General features: G+C 39.2%; 1 protein-coding gene across 6 annotated transcripts in view; it reads left to right on the top strand.

Moving 5' to 3' along the window:
- Nucleotides 1–15,762, top strand: part of LOC132382158 (matrix remodeling-associated protein 8-like) — a 64,244-nt gene extending 48,482 nt beyond the window's left edge. For 3 of the 6 annotated variants that reach the window (XM_059952075.1, XM_059952077.1, XM_059952071.1), the window contains 3 exons: nt 3,018–3,100; nt 5,456–5,551; nt 11,586–15,762. In XM_059952075.1, coding sequence (XP_059808058.1) covers nt 3,018–3,100; nt 5,456–5,551; nt 11,586–11,611 — 205 coding nt within the window. In that variant the 3' untranslated portion in view covers nt 11,612–15,762. The remainder of the gene's footprint in view (nt 1–3,017; nt 3,101–5,455; nt 5,552–11,585) is intronic. The other 3 variants (XM_059952073.1, XM_059952072.1, XM_059952074.1) reach the window with 3 other exon arrangements.
- Nucleotides 15,763–24,674: the final 8,912 nt, after the last annotated feature.

Below are 24,674 nucleotides of genomic sequence, written 5' to 3' on the forward strand. Positions count from 1 at the left end.
CCACTTCCTTTCTTGACCATTGTATCTCATGGTGAAAGGAAACTAAATGCTGAACTTGCAATCATCAGAGCCCACATTGCATAATCTTTATCTTAATATCTCTCCCTAAGATTTTGAAAAATAAGTTACACAATTCAACAAGGAGACTTTATATAAAAAAAACAAATAAAAACATACAATACCATATATTGTCCATTCCTATGACTTGCGTTAAAACTACAAACTGATTCCATCACTTCTAAACTGAGACATGTATCAACTGAGGGCAGTTTAGCATGGGCTTCTACTTTTGCACTATGTTTCATGGCTCGCATTCTGCAGGGTGTGAAATGGAAAGGAGGAGCTATTTGCAATATGTGTGTTCAATAGCTGGCATGCTTTGCCTATGTTTCCTTGAAAATGTGCCATTTTGTAAGCAATGGATTACATTAACTGGGGCTATGTCTCAATGCGATCATTGCACTCACCTCTTCTTCCTTCAGTCAGATTAACCTTCTTAATCTAATTTTGCATCTTACTCTAAAGTGCCTAGAATCCTTTCTGATTCTTGGTTTTCCACTTCCTTCTATCTTCTAAAATCTTGCTTCTTTCTCTAGTCTCCTGTTATCCTGACTTAGTCTCTTGTTTCCCTTCGAGTGATTTTTAGAATATTTTGCAAAAATGGGATTTGTGATATCTTTCCTATACCCAGAGGTCTCAGCTGCAGCACTTGGGTGAATGGGTCTCACAGTTTTCAAGTAGTGCATGTTTTTATGCCAAATGTAAAATCCTCATCTTCAAATATTTTTATTTTCGATTGTCTAAAAACTGTGCTGCTATATTGAATGCAATGGTGAATTTCATCATCATTATCGGCCTTTGCCAATAGGGGGTCATTGACATGGGAAGTCATTGACATTTTCCAGATTCTTACAAAGAATCATTATTTTTGGAGGACATTATGGTATAGCAAGAGCAAAATGGCAGAGAACCTTTGTCTTGTACATTTTAAGAGTAAAGCACTTTCTCTTGTACACTTTAGTGCATGAGATGACAATGGCTTGAAACTCAGCCTCTGAGCTTGCAAACATAACTGCAAGTTACTAAGGAATGCAATCACAGGAGGTTGAACAGCTTCCTGTTAATTCTAAACATCACCCCAATCTTTCCATGTGAATGGATTTAGAGAACATTAGCCTACAGAAAGCAGACAGCAGTTCTGCCGAATTTGTCACTGGCATAAAACTGATCTAGGAACCTTTAAGATCAGTTCCAGATCTGACCGCAGGAGATACTAAACTGTTTACCTACTTATGTCTGTGAGGGGTTTGCTTGAATTTCAGAGCACAAACATGCTGCTGTTCTGTGCTCCCACTATTGACTGTCAGGCAATGCCATGTTTGCAATCAGAAGCTTGCCTTCCAGGAAAGACCTCATCATAGACATCCACAATGGTACTATCACCTGCTTCACTTTCTCAGGCTCCTTTTCTCTTACTTTCCTATATTTCTGCTCTGCTCTCTCTTGCTTCCCCTCGAGCACCATTCTTCAACTTCTTCTGCTCCTCTCTCTCGACTTACAGCACTCCTTCTTTCACTCCCCACTCATGGCTCCACGCTCCTCCTTACTTTTTGGTTTTAATGTGAAGCAAATTTCCAGTTAACTTAAATGTTAGATTAAACAGTTTATGTTTAAAACTAAACATTTGAATTAAAAATCAAAAATACTCTAAATACTCAGAAGATACACATGATCTGAAGAAAGAAACAAAGTCAAAATAAATATTTTTCATTAGAAAAGTTTAAAAATAGGTTGCAGAGATTAAAAAAAGAGATAGAAAGAACAACAAGATGTTCTTTGTTAAAATCTGCTGTGGGGGGTTCCTAACTTATAGGATAGGAAGTCCACCAGAAGGATGGCACGTTCTGTTTCTTTAATGAGGAATAATAATAAATTCATGTTCTTTTCTGCAGCTTATGAATTGAATTCCCTTGAATTGACTTTATTATTTACACCTTTCATATACCTGAGGAGTAAAAATCTTTATGTTACATCTCTGTCTAAATGTACTATGTGCGATTTAGAGTAATTTGTAATAATATGTACAACAGGACAGTCAGTATAACATAGATATACTATTGTATCAACATGAATTAATCAGTCTGATGGCCTCATGGAAGTTGTCCCGGAGCCTGTTGATCCTGGCTTTTATGCTGCGGTACTGTTTCCTGGATGGTAGCAGCTGGAACAGTTTGTGGTTGGGGTGACTTGGGTCTCCAATGATCCTTCGGGACCTCTTTATGCAACCGTCCTTTGTAAATGTCCTGAATAGTGGGAATTTCACATCTAACATATGCGCTGGGCTGTCCGCACCACTCTCTGCAGAGTCCTGTGATTGAGAGAAGTATAGTTCCCGTACCAGGCAGTGATACAGCCAGTCTGGGTGCTCTCAATTGTGCCCCTATAGAAAGCTCTTAGAATTTGGGGGCCCATACCAAAATTTCTTCCACCATTTGAGGTGAAAGAAGTGCTGTTGTGCCTTTTTCACCACACTGCTGTTAAGTACGGACCACGTGAGATCCTTGGTGACGTTTATGCCAAAGAACTTAAACTTGTTCACCCTCTCAACTCCAGATCTATTGATGTCAATAGGGGTTAGCCTGTCTCCACTCCTCCTGTAGTCCACAACCAGCTCCTTTGTTTTTGCGACATTGAGGGAGAGGTTGTTTTCTTGACACCACTGTGGCAGGGTGATGACTTCTCTGTAGGCTGCCTCATTATTTTTTGAGATTAGGCCAATCAGTGTAGTGTCATCAGCCAATTTAATTAACAGATTGGAATTGTGGGTAGCGACATAGTCCTGAGAGTAAAGGAGGGGGTAACAAAATTCTTTTAATTTAACTTTTCTATGAACGATGTTTAAGAACAAAGTTTGAATTATAATGCCACTTCCAATGAAGGCTTTAATAAATATAAATAAGCACTTCTCATGAATCCGATAAGAGTCACTGCCTCAATCTGTGCTGTCTTCAAATCAGCAGGAGAACAGAAGTTAACGTCAATGATCTTGTGATCGATACTACTGACCTAAGACCAAAGCAAAATGAAGAAATAAAACTTGGTACGTGTATCAATGGTAAAGTCTGCTGATCAAATCAAGCCCATTCAGTGCTATTGCATACTCATTTATCATTCCGTCTCCTGCTCTTTGTCTTGATGAAGATTTGGAAATGTTGGAGAGGAGAGACAACTAGTGCATGGATCATGATGTCATAAGCTTCATGATACACAGCAACTGCTCCCCCTCCACCAATTCCCTACAGCCCTGTAATGCCTTGAGAGACATAGAATAAAAAAGACATAGAATTAGTAGAAGTCCTCCAAATCTCAATCATCATTAAAGTAGTTCAGGATTCCACACTGACCATAATTTATGTTAACAGTGTTCCAATTTGTCCAGGAAGTAACACAACAAGCCTGCAAATAAATTAGGTAAAGGGAGAAACAAAACAGTCATACTACATTTATTTTTTGTATTGTGGAGTAGAGTATGAGTTTAAATCATAAATGTATCACTTACATTGACACTTTTTTCTGAATTTTACTACTATCGCAAAGCCACAACAATATGTCAAAAACTGTTTCTTGTATATTTTACCTCACCCAAAATAACCATCCTTTATGTGTATACCAACATTATGTGTATCAATGGTTAGAAGTTAAGTTAAAGTCTGTCCCAAGCCTTATAGGCTCATCAGGCCAGTGCTTATGCCGGTTTCTGTGGTGTGAAGCGACTGAGAGTACGAGACTTCCCTCCCCCTACCCCCACTCAGATAGGACGCCAGTCTATCGCGAGGTTTATCAATGGAGCTTGTGGTAAATATTTATGTTCCAGGGTTAAGTGAAGAGAGTTTGTGAAGAAGTTAAAATACTATTATGTCTAGTAAATATACAATAAAACATGTTGCTCCCCTCCAGTTAACACGTATAACTAGGTAACATTTGGCTGTAGGAAGATGATGCTGTTCCTGGCTTATTCTTGCCCATCACCCACGGGCCAAGTCCACAGCATGTCTAATTTCCACTTCAGGTCTTCATTGCCCTCTCACTTTACAATGATTCATACAAATTAAAGTATCCTAACCTCAGCCCATCCTAAATGGGGATGAATTAATACCACTGATTATGGACTGACAAAGGAGCCTTTAGTGTTTGAATGAGTCAGTGCTCCAATAGGTGGTGCAATTTCAGACTAAGCCACCATAACAATTATTCTCAATTGTGAACTGGTCCTCGTATAAATACTTACTACAGGCGTACTATTATAAGGTCTTAGTAGTAATATAGTCTAATCCCAAGACATTAGGTAACTAAATAAGAACTAGGAGAATCATCTTACCCACAATCATGAAGGCTGTTTATGTGAAAGAAATATTTGCATATACTGTAGTGCTTTTTATACTCATTTCAGGATGTCCCAAGGCATGTTTTAAAAATGAAGTGCTTTTGAAACGTACAGTAGTTACTATTACAATATAGAAACTTTGGCAGCCAATTTGTGCAAACCAAGATCTCACAATTGGCAGTACGAAAATGGCCCAATATTGTGTTTATATTGTCCATAACATAAGGGCAAATGGCTTGCTTTCCTTTAAAATAATGCCATGATGATCTTTATGGTCATTTAAGAGAGCATAGAGAAGTCTAATTGGAAATACTGGGGTATTTCAGGATGAAGGCTAGCCTTAATTTTGTGTGAGATTTCTGTCAGGGTAAATCTGGAACCTTCTAACTTAGTGCAACCATCTGAACATAAATGGCCTTGAATCACCATGACCGTTACTAAGAGTGAAGTTCTAGACTAAATGGGATATTAACTTGTTGCTGAAAAAAATTGCTTAGTGTTTGGAAAGCATTCCCAGGAATGAGGGTAATTGTGGAATCAATGCTAAAAGGCCTCATTATATATAAAGAAACGTACTACTGCAGTACTGCTTTTATGGGAACTCAGCAGAATTCCTGACTCCCCCTTTGCATAATACTTAGCCAGGAATCAAGTTGAGAACCTTCTGCTGCTATTATAACACACATGAGTAAAGTCGTCGCCTTACCATATGGCTCAGTGTGGAATGAACTACTAAGGCAATGTGCAACGTCTGCCTATAAGTGCTGGTGTTGGTCTGTCTTCCTCTCCCCCTCTCCCCCTCTCCCCCTCCCATTGGTACAATCTGTTGTGGTTATTACGCATGTCGCAACCAAAAACACAATATAAAATGAGCACAATGATGGTTAATGCTCAGGAGGATATCAGTATATTACCACTTTAAAGTAGTGGAGCACTCATGGAAGAAAGTCAATAGAGAATGCATTTAAAATGGGAGTGTAAAGTGGCTGTAGGGGCTGACTGCTATATGGGTGGCTTGGCATCATGTCTGTCTTTGTTTCAGAGTGAGAATAACACAATTCGTATTTTTAGCAGATTACAAGAACAACATACTAAAGGAGAAGTTTGCATTGTCCAGAGAGAAGGAGGAGCTGTTCAGTGACATTCCTCCAAAGAACTTAGATAAAGGTATTTTCAAAGTTCAAAACATTCAAAGCAACTTATATCAACAAAGTACATATATATTACCATTTACAACCTTGAGTTTTATTTTCTTGTGGGCATACTCAACAAAGCTTTTGAATATTAACTATAACAGAATCAATGAAACACCGCCCAATAATGGGGAGACAGATAAGTAGGAAACAGTCAGGAGAGGAAAGGGCAGGAATCAGAGGCTAGAGAGTACCCCTGTGGCTGTACCCCTTAATAATAAGTACTCCTGCTTTAGTACTACCGGGGGAGGGGCACAGCCTCCCTGGGGGAAATAACAGTGGTCGTGCCTCTAGCACAGAATCTGGCCCTGTGGCTCAGAAAAGCAGGGAAAGGAAGAGGATGGCAGCAGTGATAGGTGACTGTATGTTTAGGGGGTCAGACAGGTGATTCTATGGACACAGGAAAGAAAACACAGATGGTAGTTTGCCTCCCAGGTGCCAGGGTCACGGACGTTTCTGATTGCGTCGACGATATCCTGAAGAACAGCCAGAGGTTGTGGTACATATTGGTACCAACGACATAGGCAGGAAAAGGGAGAAGGTCCTGAAAGCAGTCCACAGGGAGCTAGGAAGGAAGTTGAGAAGTAGGACCACAAAGGTAGTCATTTTGGGATTATTGCCTGTGCCACGTGACAGTGAGTATAGGAATAGAGTGAGGTGGAGGATAAATGGGTGGTTGAGGGATTGGAGCAGGGGGCAGGGATTCAGATTTCTGGATCATTGAGACCTCTTTTGGGGCAGGAGTGACCTGTAGAAAAGGGACAGGTTGCACTTGAATCCCAGGGTGACCAATATCCTGTCAGGGAGGTTTGCTAAGGCTATTGGGGAGAGTTTAAATTAAGATTGCTGGGGGAGTGGGAACCAAACTGAAGAGATGGTCTAAAAGGCGATTGGCTCACAAATAGAGAAAGCTTGGAGACCATACGAGAGGGAGGATAGGCAGGTGATAGAGAAGGGATGCGCTCAGACTGATGGTTTGAGATGTGTCTATTTTAATGCACAGAGTATTATGAACAAAGCAGATGAGCTTAGAGCGTGAATCAGTACTTGGAGATATGATGTTGTGGCCATTACAGAGACTTAGATGGCTCAGGGGTAGGAATGGTTGAAGTTACTCTTCATAATGATGAGAAGGATGCCCGATTTTATTTCTCCAAAGCGAAAGGGTGGATATCTGCTAGAGTGATAGGAGAATGATCTATAGGTGTAATTTCTTAATGGTAATGGAATAAGAATGTTTATGCTTGGGATTAGTTCAGAGAATGTAGATTGTACTGTGTTTCAATGGCTGCTCCACAAAGGTGGTCGTCAAATTTTGTGTCTGTGCTTCCACCACTGAGATTTTGTGTTAGAATCAGAATCAGCTTTATTATCACCACCATGTGACATGAAATTTGTTCACTTAGCAGCAGCAATTCAGATTCAGATTCAGTTTATTGTCATTTAGAAACCACAAATGCAATGCAGTTAAAAAATGAGACAACGTTCCTCCAGAATGATATCACAAAAGCATATGACAAAACAGACTACACCAGAAAGTCCACATAACGTTTGGCAATCCCCAATCCAGAGTCCGGAGAGGCTGCTGCGTATTAATAACGCGCTACCATCTAGCGCGTTCCCCGGAAAGGAGCTCCAAATCCACCAGACAAACAAGACCAAAAACTAAAGCTACAAGACCTGCACAAAACCACATAGTTACAACAATGCAAACAATAGCATAATTGATAAAAAAACAGACTATGGGCACAGTAAAAATAGTCCGAAGATGTTAAAGGACTAAGTTCAAATCACCACACAGTTTCCACAAGTCCCCAGGGTCCCGACAGACTCACCATCCCACGCCGGCGGCAGAAGGGAATACCCCCGCTATGGGGTTCCACGGTGCCACCTGACTCAGCCTCGCAGACGCAGCACACAGTGAAAGCTCCGTCGAAACCAGCCTCACAGACGCAGCACACACCGAAAGCGACCTGACCGCAGCAGACTCCGAGTCCGTCAAACCTCTGAGCCGACGACCATCCCCTCCGGCACCGCCTCTCCGCGCACCATCCTCTGCCGAGCGTATTAAGACGGAGTGGCCGCTGCAAGCTGCGTTGCGCTGCTATCTTGGAAATACATAATCTAGCAGAGAAAAAAAAATAAATACAAATAATAGTAATAATAATAAACAAGTAAATCAATTACATATATTGAATAGATTTTAAAAATGTGCAAAAACAAAAAAGTACTGTATTTAAAAATAAGTGAGGTAGTGTCCAAAGATTCAATGTCCATTTAGGAATCGGATGGCAGAGGGGAAGAAGTTGTTCCTGAATTGCTGAGTGTGTGCCTTCAGGCTTCTGTCATCGTCATCGTGGCTATCCCTCGAGGTCGAGGATGATGGTCTTCATTCCGTTGATCTATCACAGAACAAAGATGCCTGTGTGGGTATTTGTTTAACATGTACTAGATGTTGCACTCCAAGAAGCACACAATACTTCACAAATCAACCAACTGATTCCAATGGCATGGAAACCACGACGATTGGAGCTGATGGATTTGTTGCAGCCTTCATCTGCCTTCACAGCCATTGAGTTCGAAGTAACTTTGTCCGCTTGTTCCACTGTTGAGGTCCTGGTTGGATTGTTCTTTGTCAGGGACCTCACCCTTGACCTTACTGCCATGGGTGACCCTACCAGGAACATTGCTCCAGACGGCATTGCTTTCGGGATCTCAAGATCATACAAGCTTCTCCACCATGTCAAGGTGACAATCCACGGATAAGTCAGGCTTCTGTACCTCCTACCTGATGGTAACAATGAGAAAAGGGCATGTCCTGGGTGTTGGAGGTCCTCAATAATGGACGCTGCCCTTCTGAGACACCGCTGCCTATTGATGTCCTAGGTGCTTTGTAGGCTAGTACCCAAGATGGAGCTGACTAGATTTACAACCCTCTGCAGCTTCTTTCGGTCCTGTGCAGTATCCCCTCCATACTAGACAGTGATGCAGTCTGTCAGAATGCTCTCCACGGTACAGCTATAGAAGTTTTTGAGTGTATTAGTTGACATGCCAAATCTCTTCAAACTCCTAATGAAGTATAATCACTGTGTTGCCTTCTTTATAACTACATTGATATGTTGGGTCCAGGTTAGATCCTCAGAGATCTTGACACTCAGGAACTTGAAGCTGCTCACTCTCTCCACTTCTGATCCCTCTATGAGGATTGGCATGTGTTCCTCCGTCTTGCCTTTCCTGAAGTCCACAATCAGCTCTTTTGTCTTACTGACGTTGAGTGCCAGGTTGTTGCTGCAGCACCACTCCACCAGTTGGCATCTCTCTCCTGTACACCCTCTCGTCACCATCTGAGATTCTACCAACAATGGTTGTATAGTGAGCAAATTTGTAGATGGTATTTGAGTTATGCCTAGCCACATAGTCATGTGTATATAGAGAGTAGAGAAGTGGGCTAAGCACGCACCCCTGAGGTACACCAGTGTTGATCGTCAGCGAGGAGGATATGTTATCACCAATCCGCACAGATTGTGGTCTTCTGGTTAGGAAGACGAGGATCCAATTGCAGAGGTTCTGCAACTTTTCAATCAGGATTGTGGGAATGATGATATTAAATGCTGAGCTATAGTTGATGAACAGCATCCTGATGTAGGTGTTTGTGTTGTCCAGGTAGTCTAAAGTCATGTGGAGAGCCACTGAGATTGCATCTACCGTTGACCTATTGTGGTGATAGGCAAACTGCAATGGGTCCAGGTCAATTAAAGACAACCTAACACTGGCCTCTGAGACAGAGATCACAGGGTCATCGGGTGCAGCAGGGATCATCACAGCTGTAGTTGTGTTCTCCCTTTCAAATAGTGCATAGAAGGCGTTGTGTTCATCTGGTAGTGAAACATCATTGCCATTCATGCTGTTGGGTTTCACTTTGTATGAAGTAATGTCTTGTAGACCCTGCCAGAGTTGCCATGCATCCGATGTCATTCGAGTTGTCTCTTCACCCTTGGAATAGCCCTCTGCAAATCATACCTGATTTTCTGGTCTTGATTGCCACAGATCTAGCCTTCAGCAGAGGAGGTGCCTCCCGGTTCATCCATGGCTTTTGGCTTGGGAGTGTACAGTAAGTCTTTGTGGGGGCACACTCATCCACACAGGTTTTAATGAAGTCGGTAACAACTGCAACGTACTCATCCAGGTTCCAGGTCTTCACTGCTGATGCTGCAGACTTCAGTCTCTGCCTGTACTCAGGGAGTGGAAATACAGCTAGGTGATCAGACTTCCTGACGTGAGGGCGTGGAATAGCACGGTAGGCATCCTTGATGGTGATGGTCCAGTGTGTTGTTTCCTCTGGTATTGCAAGTGATCTGTTGATGGTTGTTGCTTAGTGATTTTTTTTATCAGACTGGCCTGGTTAAAATCTCCCAAAATGATGGTGAAGGCATTAGGGTGCACTGTTTCATGCATGTTGATCCCATTACTCAGTTAATCTAAACCCTGTTTGACATTGACCTGAGGTGGAATGTAATCTACTACCAAAATGACCCCAGAGAACTCCCATGGTAGGTAAAAAGGATGGCACTTTACTGCTGGATATTCCAGGACTGGTGAGCAGAATTGGGACAGCACTGATATATCTGTGCACCAAGAAGAGTTGATCATGAGGCACACTCCTCCACCTCTGCTTTTGAGAGACTCTATAGATCTATCTTGATGGTGTATAGTAAACCCGATCTGGATTGCTGCACCATGAAACAAAGGACATGCGCGATCCTAATGTCCTTTTGATTCAGCACCCTGGCTCTGAGATCATTTATTTTATTCACCAGGGTCTGCACATTCACCAGCGAGATGGTATAGGGAGTTTAAAACCCCATTTCCTTAAACGCACTCGTAACCCTGATCTACACCTGCACTTCCTCGGAAGGGTCCTCCGTGGGTACTTCCCATCACAACTGATGTTGTTTCTGTTGGTTTTAAGCAGCGATAGTTCATTTAAATGCATTAAGACATCTTTGTTGACTGTACTGACCTTGGAAGCAGTTGTGCTTTTTAGCTGTATCAGGCTGAAATGGAAATTTTTAATCATATCCGTTGAGAGTACTACTGCTACTTGAGTTGTACCTAGGCACCCTGGAAGTAATAGTGATGATAGTGTTGAGATTGGAGCTATTATCTGTGATACCCCACAGCCATGGAACTGGAGTCTATTCTACTTCAAAAATCAAAACATTGCAGATGTTGGGAATCTGAAATAAAAACTGAAAATGTGGGAAATACTCAGCAGATCTGACAGCATCTGTGGAAAGTAAAACAGATTCAACATTTCAGATTAATATTAACTCTGTTTTACTTTCCACAGACGTTGCCATCACAAACTTGGACAAAACTATTATTGCATTTTTCCTGAGTGTAATTTTCATCATGTTATTGTGGTTTGTTGAAAAATGGAGGCTGGGTATACTAAAGCTCAGATCATCCAATCACCAGTCGTTCAGCTTTTGATTCACTAGTTGTTGATTCCCGTTCTCTCTTTAAAACACTGGCAATCTGTTTGCAACATTTCCTTTAGCAAATTGGGACTACAGTACTTGTACTCCCTTTAACATACTTGGCCCCTGTTCCCGTTCTAACATATTGGGGTTCTGGTTCTATGTTTCTTGAATACATGAGCGCTGATTTTCTTTGATTAACTAGACTCTCCTGGGGCTCTCTTTTTATAGACTACTCACTTACTGGATGAAATTAGAACTGAATCGAACATGTGATTACATTTTGTGATTTATAATAGAGTCAGAAAAGCTAGAGGGAACAGCCTTGAATCTCTGCTGACCAATCTCTACACTGGTCAGTTAGTGACAGGAGGCCAATGAGCTCCATACAGTAAATCAACTTACTGCTGCAACGATGTGAGAATTGTTCTAAAATGATCTCTGATAATTATACCTGACAGTCAACAGATGTTATTTTACTAATTTAAACAATTGCCTGTACTAATTCCTCCTTGATTATTTCCATAGACTTTGAGAAGAAATACTGGAAATAAAGAAAATGAGGCTGCTGGCTGGATCCAGAAGCTTAAAAGTGAAGGGCCTATATGAGGAAATAAGTTGCCTTTTATCAATATCCTTCAATTATACAGCGCTTAATTAAAGTATACATATCAATGGTACTAACACAAATTTCCCAAACCTGTGCAGCAGATTTTGAGGAACTACAACCTGAAGCTACCTTATCAGGAACCTCTTGTTTATCCTACAAATGTAATTCCAGATTTCCAATGGTTTAATATGATGAGGGAGGTGAGCACTACTAAGTAATAGCCATAATATTGTTGGTTAAAAGAGGAACAGTACATTTCTTAGGAGCTTGCTGGGCAAAACTATATTAGCTGGGAAAGGATAGAAATTTTGAGAGCACCAAAAGTGCTGCTCCTTAGAAAATTGTTGGTTCTGATTTTACTAGAAATAAAGGAACGACCACCATGATCCAGGGACTGCAACAGCAAAGGGCAATTACTTTAGGTTTGTCAGTAGAAGCAACCAACTTACAGTTGGCAATGGAAAATGTTGGAAGTATTCAGTACAGATGCTGCCCAACCAACAATGTGTCTCAAGCTCATTTTGTTCCTATGTCAATTTTCTGGCAACTGCAGTATTTTGCTTTTATGTTAGCGTTAACATCAGCATGGATCTCTAGATGTGTGAGCTCCCCATACCTCTCTCTCATATTCATCATTCTCCCTCCCCCACCATTTTCAGTGTTACAATTTGTCTGAGCTCAGTCTGCACTTTTTTTCTACACTCCATCTCCAATGCTTAATCATATCTATTTCTCCAACTCAAGCTCTGTATTAATTTCTGCTTTAATATCTATATTGATTCTCTATTTCCAATCATCTGTTGTAGCAAATTCTTCAGCACCAATTACATATGTCTTTACGTAAATCTTAGTCTGTTCATCCCTCTATCACTAGCCTCCTCAGTTCATCTCCCATTCTTCAATGTATCTATCCAATCAACTTGCAATTCAGTGAATCTGACCCTATTTGGAATCACTGCTATTAGTCTATCTGCATTTCAGAGTGTACATCTCTGCCCTTATAATGTTGTAAAGTAATCACTTTCTTCAGTATACTAATCTCACTGTTTTGTTCTTTATCTTGATATCTGAGTGCGTCATTCTTACTGGCCAATCATTAATTTCTTTCAAAATGAATTTTCTTTCAAGTAATCAATTTCTCCAATCAGAAATCAAGTGGTAAGTCCTGTGAAATGTAATGTTCCAATTACTAAAATATGCTGCACAAAATTGCAATAATTGTGATAACTGATACAGAAACTTTTATTCATTATATACATTTATACAATTTCAACAGTGTGTGATAATTATTCAATGTATTTGTCTAATTTTATACAAAGTTGCCATTTCAATATTCACATTGCTATATTCACATTGCTATATCTATCACACTCAGTTCACACAGTTAATGCAACAGTACAGATTTCATCTTATCCTTCCATCCCTCACTCAGCTGTGTTTGCATTTAAATCAATGCTGGCCTGTAAAAATTCAGTCCATGCTCAGCCTGGAGATAGATCTTGCAAGCCAAGGATCAGCAATGTTGACCTAGGAACACAGGGATCACCCTGGGTTACATGTCACAGCATGCGATCAGTTGTGATGAGACTGCAATCTTCAGTAGACATTCTATATGACATCAACTGTGGCCAAAAAAAGTTCTTATAAAGATAATGAGATGAAGTGATTATTTCCAGAACAAGTATAAGCAAGGCTGGTGTAATCAAACTAAAACTTTATTTAGTCATGTATTCATAGATTTTTATTCTAAGCACCTGATTTTTTTAACAATAAAAATTGATGTGTTGAATTGGTCTCCATTTGTGCATTTAAAAAAAATGGTTTACAAGATTAGATAATATTGTTTCAAAGTCAAACATTGTCTACAGAATTATTTTTAATTGTTGTCAAGCTAGGACAGGACCAAGATCAGGTTAGAGAAAAAGCGAGAAATTAAGAAATTGGCACAAAACTTTGTGTTTATAGATTGAGGAAAACAAAGGGGAAGGGTGTGAAGGGTTTTGAAGTGTGGGGAAAATGAATTAGAGCAAGAAACGAAGTGATGGCTCTTGATTTCAGCGTAGGGAGAGTAATGGAAAAAGGACAGGGAATATTCATGTATTCATGCTCTTTTTCATGCTTCTATCACATGATGGTGTAAATGGCTAAATAAAGCTGTAGCAGTTGGCACCAGGTAAATTGTTGAGACCATAATAACTTGGAAATTATGCATCAAAACTTCATTCATCATAACCTTGCCAGTGTAAGAAATTTCAGAACTCTGAGCCAACAAGGACTTGCTTTATCAGAATCAGTGTTTAATATCAAACAAGAGAAAATCTGCAGATGCTCAAAATCTAAGCAACACACACAAAATGCTGGAGGAACTCAGCAGACCAGACAGCTTCTATGGAAAAGAGTACAGTCGACTTTTCGGGCTGAGACCCTTCATCATGTATCTTTTTTCCATAGATGCAGCCTGGCTTGCTGATTTCCTCCAGTATTTTGTCTGTGCTGCCAGGGTTTAATCTCATTGGCATATGCCATGAAATTTGTAGTTTTATGGCATCAGTACTTTACAGTACATAATAATAAAACTATAAATTACAGTAAGAAATGTGTGTGTGTATATATATATATAAAATTGAATTAGTGCAAAAAGAGAGGGGGAAAATACTGAGGTAACATTCCTTGTCCATTCATAATTCTGATGGCAGAGAGAAAGAAGATGTTCCTGAAATGTTGTGAAGCTCTTGATGGTAGCAATGAGAAGAGAGCATGTCCAGGGTGATGGAGTCATTAATGATGGATGCCACCTTTTTGAGGGATCGCCCAATGACTTCACCATTCTCCACAAGAACAGGGCAGGTTAGTCTTTTAAAGGCTGAAGAGGTGGAGTATGTTTTATAGTTAACTCATCAGGGTGCACAAACATAGTGGTTTTCTCTCAGTCCTGCTCCCCTGACCTGGAATACCTAGTGGTGAAATGTTGTCCATTTTATCTGCTGAGGGAGTTTTCATCCTGGTTGTGGTGTACATTCCACCTCAGGCCAGCATCAGGCAAGAACTGGAATTGCTAAGCAATGTAATTAGCAAGCACAAAACTGTGCACCCTGATGCCTCTTTTAGTAGTCCTTATGGGCCAAGCTGTGCCAATCAAGGAAACCTTCAGCTTATACCAACCCCAATTACCACTGTGGTGAACTGTCTGGACATGCTCCCCCTGCTGACTGCTCCTGTGGCTCCTCTCACAGACCCCTGTATAAAGCCGATTGGAGGCACTGCTCCTTCCTCAGTCTCCAGGATGTTGTGTGGTGGTCGCTTGCTGCTGACTGTGCTTTCTTCCAGCCAATAAAAGCCTACCTTAACTCACGTCTCCGAGAGTTATTGATGGTGCATCAACCACCCCAACCAATATCAAAACCTAATGTAGAATTTGGGGAACTGTAGTAATGGGAAGGAAGATGAATGGAAACAGACCAAGATATACTTGTTAAGCAGGAAGATTTCAAATGTGAAAGCATTGATGGTGCTGAAAGCTTTTCTCAGAAAGCATACAAGGCAAATAAGGTGGAATATGTTCTAGTTCTGTACATTGCTGTTTTCCTAGGCTATAGGAGTGTATTCAACTGTTCCTTGTTCCTTTAACCTATTTCTTTTATTTCAAACTTATTTTACTTTTTTTCTGCATTAGGAAATTATGTGATTTATATTTCTGTTGTCTGATATTCAACTGCTGTCCATACTGCCAGTACCCTATCTGTTGTGCAGTAGAACTTCAGCTTTACTTTGCAATCTGACTGGTGCAGCTATTGCAATTAGTGTAACCTGGGCTATGAGGTATGAATATGAAAGGTGTCACTCTGTATTTTATTCCTACTTAATAGCCCATAGAAATGATCATGAGTTAGATTCCAAGAAAAGTGTGCAAAGTCCCAGTTTAAAAATGTTGGAGATAGGTGCCTTCCCTTCAACCAATCAAATCGTGCTGTTATTATATTCTAATCTCAAATGCATTGTAATGTATGTGTGTATATATGCTGCCCTGATATTGTTCTAAAGAATGCTGTTAAATGAGAAAATGTCCATGAATTTAAATAAAGTGTTAAATATGCATTTCTTTATCTTCTTTCATTAGTGAAATGTTTCCATGGTAGCAAAAGGTTCTTGATTTCTCTCACTGATAAATGTTAACAGGAACAAAAGTAGGCTATTCAACAATTGAGTCAAAAGTTAGTCATGGTGTCAAAGGTTATGGACTAACTCTGGGGATCTCCCATCCACTGCCACCAAGCTCATAGTATCCTTACCCTGCGCCTCCCATTTCTACCTCCAACTTAAGATCCACAAACCTGCCTGTCTAGGTAGACCTGCTTGTTCCTGCTCCACTGAACTTGTCTCTGCATCCCTCGACTCTGTTTCAGTCCCCTCCTACCTGTATCTGTGACACTTCACTTGCTGTTGAGCTATTCAACAATTTCAAGTTCCCTGGCCCCAGTTGTCTTATTTTCACTATGGATGTCCAGTCCCTATACACCTCCATTGCCCATCAGGAGGGCCTTAAAGCTTTCCGTTTGTTTCTGGATAACAGACCCAAGCAGTTCCCCTCCACCACCATTCTCCTCTGTCTGGTGGAACTGGACCTCACTTTCAATAACTTCTCCTTCGGCTGCTCCTACTTACTTCAAACAAAAGGTGTAGCCATGGGCACTTGCATGGGTCCCAGCTATGCCTGCCTTTTTGTCAGCTACGTGGAACAGTCTACGTTCCAAGCCTACACTAGTATCGCTCTCCAAATTTTCCCATGCTGTATCAACAATTGCATTGGCGCTGCCTCCAGCCCACACGCTGAGCTCATTGACTTCACTGACTTTGCCTTCAACTTCCACTCTGCTCTCAAATTTATCCGGTCCATTTCTGACACCACCCTCCCCTTTCTCGAGCTCGCTGTCTCTATCTCTGCAGGCAGCTTATCTACTGATACCTTTTACAAACCCACTGATTCTCACAGCTACCTGGACCTCTTCCCACCTTGTTACTTGCAAAAATGCCATCCCCTTCTCTCAATTCATCCATCTCTGCTGCATTTGCTTTCAGGATGAGGCTTTTCATTCCAGAACTATTGAGATGTCCTCCTTCTTCAAAGAAAGGGGCTTTCCTTCCTTCACCATTAATGCAGCCTTCATCTCATCTCTTCCATTTTGTGCATATCTGTCCTCACCCCTTCCAACCGCCACTCCACTAGGGGTAGGGTTCCTCGTCCTCACCTACCAGCCTCCATGTCCAGTGCATAATTTTCCAGAACTTCTGCCATCTCCAACGGGATCCCACCACCAGGATCATCTTTCCCTCCTCCCTTCCACTTCTATTTTCCACAAGGATCGCTCCCTACACAAATCCCTCGCCCATTCGTCCCTCTCTATTGATCTCCCTCCTAGTACTTATGCTTGTAAGTGGAATAAGTGCCACACCTGCCCCTACATCTCCTCCCCCCACTACCATTCAGTGCCCCAAACATGCTTCCAGTTGAGGTGACATTTCACCTGTGAGTCTGTTATGGTCATCTACTGTATCTGGTGCTCCTGGTGTGGTCTCCTGCATTTTGGTGAGACCTGAAGTAGACTGGGATTCAATGTTGCAATCTCCCTTGTCACTTTAATCAGGGAACAGTGGAAGCTTTAAATCAGCAAAATGGAGTTGAACATCGGATCGCGCTCCCCCCCACCCTGGCCATGTAACCTCCTCACCTTGAGGCTGTGCTCACTACCACCTCGAATCCTCTTTGAGACAGCAAAGCACTGGATCACCCAAACCATCTCCACACTGCAAATCAGAGGCTCCAACAAGCACATTCAAGATGAAAAACAGATGCAAAAAAGAAGTGAAATAAATAGTTTTGTGGTCTATCCAGAAGATATCAACCTTGGGAGTTCTTGACTGGAATGCTCAATTAACAGCAAAATGATGGTATATGGCATTGATGGTATTATCAAATGGAATCTACCAATAATCTGATTAATGATGCGCATTTAGGGATTTTACCATAACTATAGATCTCCAGACCACAATATAGTTTAGGTCTAAACACAAACTAAACACCTTAAGTTCACCTTGCCCTTGGCACTAAGTGAACATTTGACTAATTTTAACATCGAGGAATCCTGGTAAATCTGAAGTCTGAGTTTTAAGCAGAAAACACTGTAATGGTTGGAGTCGTACCTCATACAAAAGGAAATTTTTATAGGGGTTGAAAGTGAATCATCTCATTACCAGGTCATCACTACAGGAGCATCTCATTGCATGACCAAGGTCCACCCATCCTGAAATACACGCAGTTGCCTCTTTAATAGGTGCAGGAGTGGAACCCAGTGTGAACTGCTGCTGTAGCCCATCCATTTCTAGGTTCAATGCGTTGTGCATTCAAAACTGCTCTTCTGCACACCACTGTTGTAACCTGTAGTCAACTGAGTTACTGTCGCCTCCCTGTCAGTTTGAACCTGTCTGGCCATTTTCCTTTGACCTCTCTCACTAATGAGGCATTTTCAGCCACAGAACTGCTGGTTACTGGATGTTGTTGTTTCTCACACCATTCCCTATAATCTCTAGAGACCCTTGTGCATGAAAAGTCCAGGATATCAACAGTTTCTGAGATACTCAAACCACCTTGTCTGGCACCAACAATCATTCCATGGTCAAAGTCACTTAGATCACATTTCTTTCCCATTCTGATGTTTGGTTTGAACAGCAACTGAACCTCTTGACCATGTCTGCATGCTTTTATGCATTGAGTTACTGCCACATGTTTGGCCGGTTAGATATTTGCATTAACAAACAGGTGTATAACTGTATGTAATAAAGTTGTTAATGAGTATACTTATCAATGATCTTGCATCCCATGGTATTTTATTATTCGTTCAAAGGCTTTGTAGGGTGAGGTAGTATTTAATTGTCCATCCCTAATTGCCTTTGAGAAACTACCATCTTGAACGCTGCAGTCTTTGAGGTGTGGTTACACCCACAATGTTGAGAGTTTCAAGATTTTGATCCAGCATTATGATTATATATTTCCAAGTTATGATGGTGTGTAAGTGCAAGTGCTTTTGCTCCCCTTGTCTTAGCTGGTAGAGCTTGTGGGTTTGGAAGATGCTGCCTCTTGGTGAACCTCTGCAGTGCATCCTATGAATGGTACAAACTGCTATTACTAGGTACTAGAGTTAGGTTGAAAAAAAAAACAGCTATGAAAGGGGTGTTCATCAAGTAGGCTGCTACGTCCTGTGTGGTGTCAAGCCTCCTGAATGTTACTGAAGTTGATTTTGTTACTGGATTCCATTTTCCTGCACAATTCTTCTGGAGTAGAGAATTCCAAAGAGCCACAACCCTGTGAAACATTTCTCTACATCTCAGTCTTAAATATAGCCGGCTGGCGTCCACACCAGACTTTGAGGAGAATGGTCCTGGGTTCTAATCCGGCTGGTTCTTGGCTCTCTTTCCATCCTTGCTGGGTTGAGCGCAAGCTAGGCAAATAAGCCTCGTAAAAAAAACAGACAAATGTTAAAGAAGCGGCAAGGTTGCCACCTGATGTTCCACAAGGCATGGAGAGGAAGTCAGTCTTAAACAGAGTTACGAACACGAGAAAATCTGCAGAGGCTGGAAATCCCCACAACACACACAAAATCCTAGAGAAACTCAACAGGCCAGGTGACATCTATGGAAAAGAGTAAAGAGTTGACATTTTGGGCCAAAACCCTTCATCAAGACTCCTGTACCTAATAACGTAGCCACTGAGCAAAATTTTATACCTCCCATAAGATCACTGCTCAGTCTCTGACACTCCACAGAGATAAGTTACAACCTCTCTCCATAATTGAGAGAGCAAAATTGAACACAGTATTCCAAATGAAGTCTGATCAATCTCATGTATAACTGCAACATCCTTCCTTCTATTCTCAATGCCCTGATGGATATTGGTCAGCAAACCAAAAGCCTTCTTCCCCAATGGCCTATTCATTATCAGAGATTGTGCCCCCTTTGCCTAGAATTCTGGATTTCACTGCCTTTGTGAAGAAGTACTTCCTTATATCACCAGAATGATTTAGCTGTGACTTAGTTTATGGCCCCATGGAACAGTCCCACAAGAGAAATAGTTTCTCTCTAATCCAGTCAAGATGGCACCAAGCTGTGGTCTCCACCAAGATTCTGACTTGGACATAATTGTTTTTTTAAGTTTTTAGGGATGGTGTAGGGGGGCAGACAGGGATGTGGAGGAGTTAAAGGTCAGACTTTTGCTTTGCACTCAAAGTCCAGCATCATGGATGGGTGGCAAAGGACTTCCAGAGTCTAGGCCTCCGCTCTGTGCTCCAAGGCCAAGACCATAAGACAGGAGCAGAATTAAGCCATTTAGCCCATCGAGTCTGCTCTGCCATTCCATCATGGCTGATCCCGGATCCCACTCAACCCCATACACCTGGCTTCTCACCATATCCTTTGATGTCCTGACCAATCTGCTTTAAATATACCCACGACTGAATGTGAATTTGTATCCAAAAAAAATTGGATCTGTTTTTTCATAAAATCACAAAAGTCTTGACGTTTTAATCAAATTGAATTAAATCTCCATCTATAAATCAATTCCTCCTTATCCATCATTATCATTGTCATTATCAAGGGAATGATGTGACAGTATTCTTGCTTTATATTCCACACTTCACTCTATCCTGAATATTCTTTGATAATAGGAAAAAATCAATCCTTGAATAAGTTTTATGTCTATTTGAATAAAATGAATAATCTCTTTCTCTTGGATTAATTTTTCTCCATATATCAATCAGATTTAAGTCTTTCATTAATGATAAAGTTAACTTTATTACTTTTGATTTTGTAACAGCTTTAGTTGACCTATCTAGAACTGGGTCTAAACAAAAGTCAAAATCTCCACCTATTAATATTTTATCATGTGCATCGGCCAAATTCAAAAAAACTTTTTGTATGAATTCTGCATCATTTTCATTTGGTGCATAAATGTTCATAGGAGTCCATAATTCCAAAAAGATTTGATAATGTATAATCATATATCTCCCCACAGAATCAATTAATACATTTTGTATTTTAATTGGTAAGGTTTTATTGACCAAAATTGCAACTCCCCTCAATTTTGAATTAAATGAAGCTGCAAATAACACTTCCAACCCAATCTCTCCTTAATTTCTGATGTTCTGTCTCTGGTAAATGTGTTTCCTGCAAAAAAGCTATATCTCCTTTCCTTTTCTTAATATATGTTAAATTTGTATTATGGGAAGCGATGAAAGCATATTTGAAGGGTCAGATAATAAATTATGCTTATAAAATTAAGAAGGAATATATGGTAGAAATAGACCAATTAGAAAAAGAGATTACAAAATTAGAAAAAGAATCCCAAAGATATACAACAGAAGAAAAACAAAGACAACTTGTCAATAAAAAATTACAATATAATACACTTCAGACGTATCAAACAGAAAAAGTAATTATGAGAACTAAACAGAGATATTACGAATTAGGTGAAAGATCACACAAGATTCTTGCTTGGCAGTTGAAAACAGAACAGGCTTCCAAAACAATAAATGCAATTAGAACAAGTGCAAATAAGATTACTTATAAACCTTTAGAAATTAATGAAACTTTTTAAAAATTTTACTCTGAATTATATCAATCAGAATCACAAAATGAGATTGCTGAGATAGACAAATTTTTATCACAAATAACTCTTCCAAAATTAAATTTGGAAGAACAGAAAGGATTAGATATGCCCTTTACATTAAAAGAGGTTGAAGAAGTTTTAGGATCACTTCAGAGTAATAAATCCCCAGGAGAAGATGGTTTTCCGCCTGAATTTTATAAAAAATGTAAAGATTTATTAATCCCTCCTTTTATGGAGTTAATATATCAAGTGGAAAGAACGCATAAACTCCCACAATCTTTTTCGACAGTGATCATAATAGTATTGCCAAAAAAAATAGAGATCCTTTAAAACCAACATCATATAGGCCTATCTCTTTGTTGAATACAGATTATAAAATAATAGCAAAAATTCTATCTAATAGAATATCTAAATATTTACCAAAATTAATACATATGGATCAAACAGGCTTTATTAAAAATAGACAATCGACGGATAATGTAACTCGGTTACTTAGTATAATTCATCTGGCACAAAAAAGAGAGGAAACGAGTGTGGCAGTTGCTTTGGATGCAGGAAAAGCATTTGATAGATTGGAATGGGATTTTTTATTTAAGGTATTGGAAAAATATGAGTTAGGAAAATCTTTTATAAAATGGATTAAAACCTTAAATATTAGTCCTCAAGCTAAAGTAGTGACAAATGGTCAAATTTCAACATCATTCCACTTAACAAGGTCAACTAGACAAGGCTGCCCATTATCACCTGCCCTATTTGTATTGGTGATAGAACTATTAGCTGAAATAATTAGAATGGACTCAGATATTGTGGGCTTCAGAGTTAACCAAGAAGAATATAAGGTTAATTTATTTGCTGATGATGTTCTGATTTATTTAACAAACCCATTGCAATCGTTGCAAAAATTATCTTTTAGATTGGAAGAATATGGGAAAATATCAGGGTATAAAGTAAACTGGGATAAAAGTGAAATTTTACCTCTTACCAAAGGAGATTATAGTCAATGTTGACTAGTAACTCAATTTAGATGGCCAACAAATGGTATAAAATATTTAGGTATAAGAGTTGATAATGATATAAAGAATTTATATAAACAAAATTATTTGCCATTATTGAAAAAATAAAAGAAGATCTTGATAAATGGATGATGTTACCAATAACATTAATAGGTAGAGTTAATGCTGTAAAAATGAATATATTTCCTAGATTACAATATTTATTCCAAACATTACCAATACAACTGCCTCAGAAGTTTTTTTAAGAAATTGAATAAACGTGTGAGGAAGTTTCTTTGGAAAGATGTCAAGAATATTGTTGGAAAAATTGACATGTAAATTTGATTTTGGAGGGTTACAACTTCCAAATTTTAAGAATTATTACTAAGCAAATCAACTTAGATTTATTGCATCTTTTTTTGATGAAGAAAAACCAGTATGGATTAGAATAGAACTAGATAAGATAGGAGAAAATATACCAGAAGGTTTTATATATAAATGGGAATCCAAATGGATATGGGAAAAGAAAGAATCTCTTATATTAAGATATTTGATTGATTTATGGAATAAGGTAAATATGGATGATGAAATAAAGAAATCCTTATTAGCAAAAAGAACCTTAATTCAAAAAAGGCTTATTCCTTTTATAGTGGATAATCAACTTTTACATAACTGGTTTCAAAAAGGGAGCAGATATATAGGTGACTGTTTTGAAGGTGGTATATTGATGTCATTTGGTCAATTAAAAAATAAATATAAAATATCAAATAACACTCTTCTGTTATTTTCAATTAAAGGCCTATTTACGAGATAAACTGGGTCAAACAATGTTAATGCCAAAACCTAATTAAATAGAAATCTTAATTTAAAGAGGAAAAATTTAAAAAATTCCATCTTGTATGTATAATTTGATTCAAAAACAGACAATTAAACCAGGAATTCATAAATCAAGACAAAAATGGGAAACTGATTTGAATATTAAAATTGATGAAAAAAATTGGTCAGGACTATGTCTTGATAGTATGATAAGTGCAATAAGTGTCTGACTTAGATTAGTACAATATAATTTTTTACATCAATTATATATTACACCACAGAAAATAAATAGATTAAATTCAAATTTATCTGACCAATGTTTTCGATGTAATCAAGAAATTGGTTCCTTTTTACATTCTACTTGGTAGTGTTTTTGGATAAATTTAAGACTTTTACTGGAACAAATTATTGGAATACAACTCCCACATTGCCCAATATTATTTTTATTAGGTGATATTGAAGGGATAATACTGAAACCTAAATTGAATAAATATCAGAAAAAATTTTATAAAAATTGCATTGGCAGTAGCCAAAAAAGCTATTGCAGTTACTTGGAAATCAGATTCATATTTAACTATGGATCATTGGAATAATGAAATATATAGCTGCATTCCACTTGAAAAAATTACTTATAATTTAAGAAATGAATATGATATATTTTTGAAAATTTGGCACCCCTATCTACAAAAGATAGGATTAAATATATAGGTCCTTTGAAGATAAAATTATAAGTTATTTGGGGAAAATAAAAACTAAAGTTATTTTGAACTCCATGGAGCATGTGGGGATCCTTCGATATCCAGGCAATCTTTCTATCTTTCTTCTTTCTTTCTTTTTTCTTTTTTTTTCTTTTCTTTTTTTCATATAGGGATCTAAGTGGGGGAGGGTTAAGGGGAGGGGGAGGGTCAATATTAATTTTTCACTATTCTAATATTCTATTCATTTTATGAATTCTCTTAAAAATTTAATAAATTAAAAAATATATATAAATATACCCACAACTTGACCTCCATTGCAGACAGATTCACTGCTTTCTGGCTAAAAAAAAAATCCCCGTACCTCTGTTTTAAAAGGTCGCCCCTCAATTTTGAAGCTGTGCACTCTAGTTGTGGATACCCCCACCACAGGAAATCCTTTCCACACCCACCTTATCTAGTGCTTTCAACATTCAGTAGGTTTCAGTGAGATCCCTCCCCCACCCCCCACGTTCTTCCAAATTCCAGTGAGTACAGGCCCAAAGTTGCCAAATACACTTCACATGTTAACCCCTTCATTCCCGGAATCATCCTCATGAACCTCCTTTGGACTTTCTCCAATGACAACACGACCATTCTGAGATATGGGGCCCAAAATTGTTTCCAATAATCCAAGTGTGGCCTTTATCTCCTTGCTTTTACATTCTATTCCCCTTTAAATAATTGCCAGCTGTGCACTTGCCTTCTTTACCACAGACTCAACCTGGAAATTAACCTTCTGAGTGTCTTGCATCAAGATTCCTAAGTCCCTTTGCACCTCTGATGTTTGAATCTTCTCCCCATTTAGGT

Source organism: Hypanus sabinus, chromosome 27 (assembly GCF_030144855.1).
Source record: "Hypanus sabinus isolate sHypSab1 chromosome 27, sHypSab1.hap1, whole genome shotgun sequence".
Taxonomy (NCBI): Eukaryota; Metazoa; Chordata; class Chondrichthyes; order Myliobatiformes; family Dasyatidae; genus Hypanus; species Hypanus sabinus.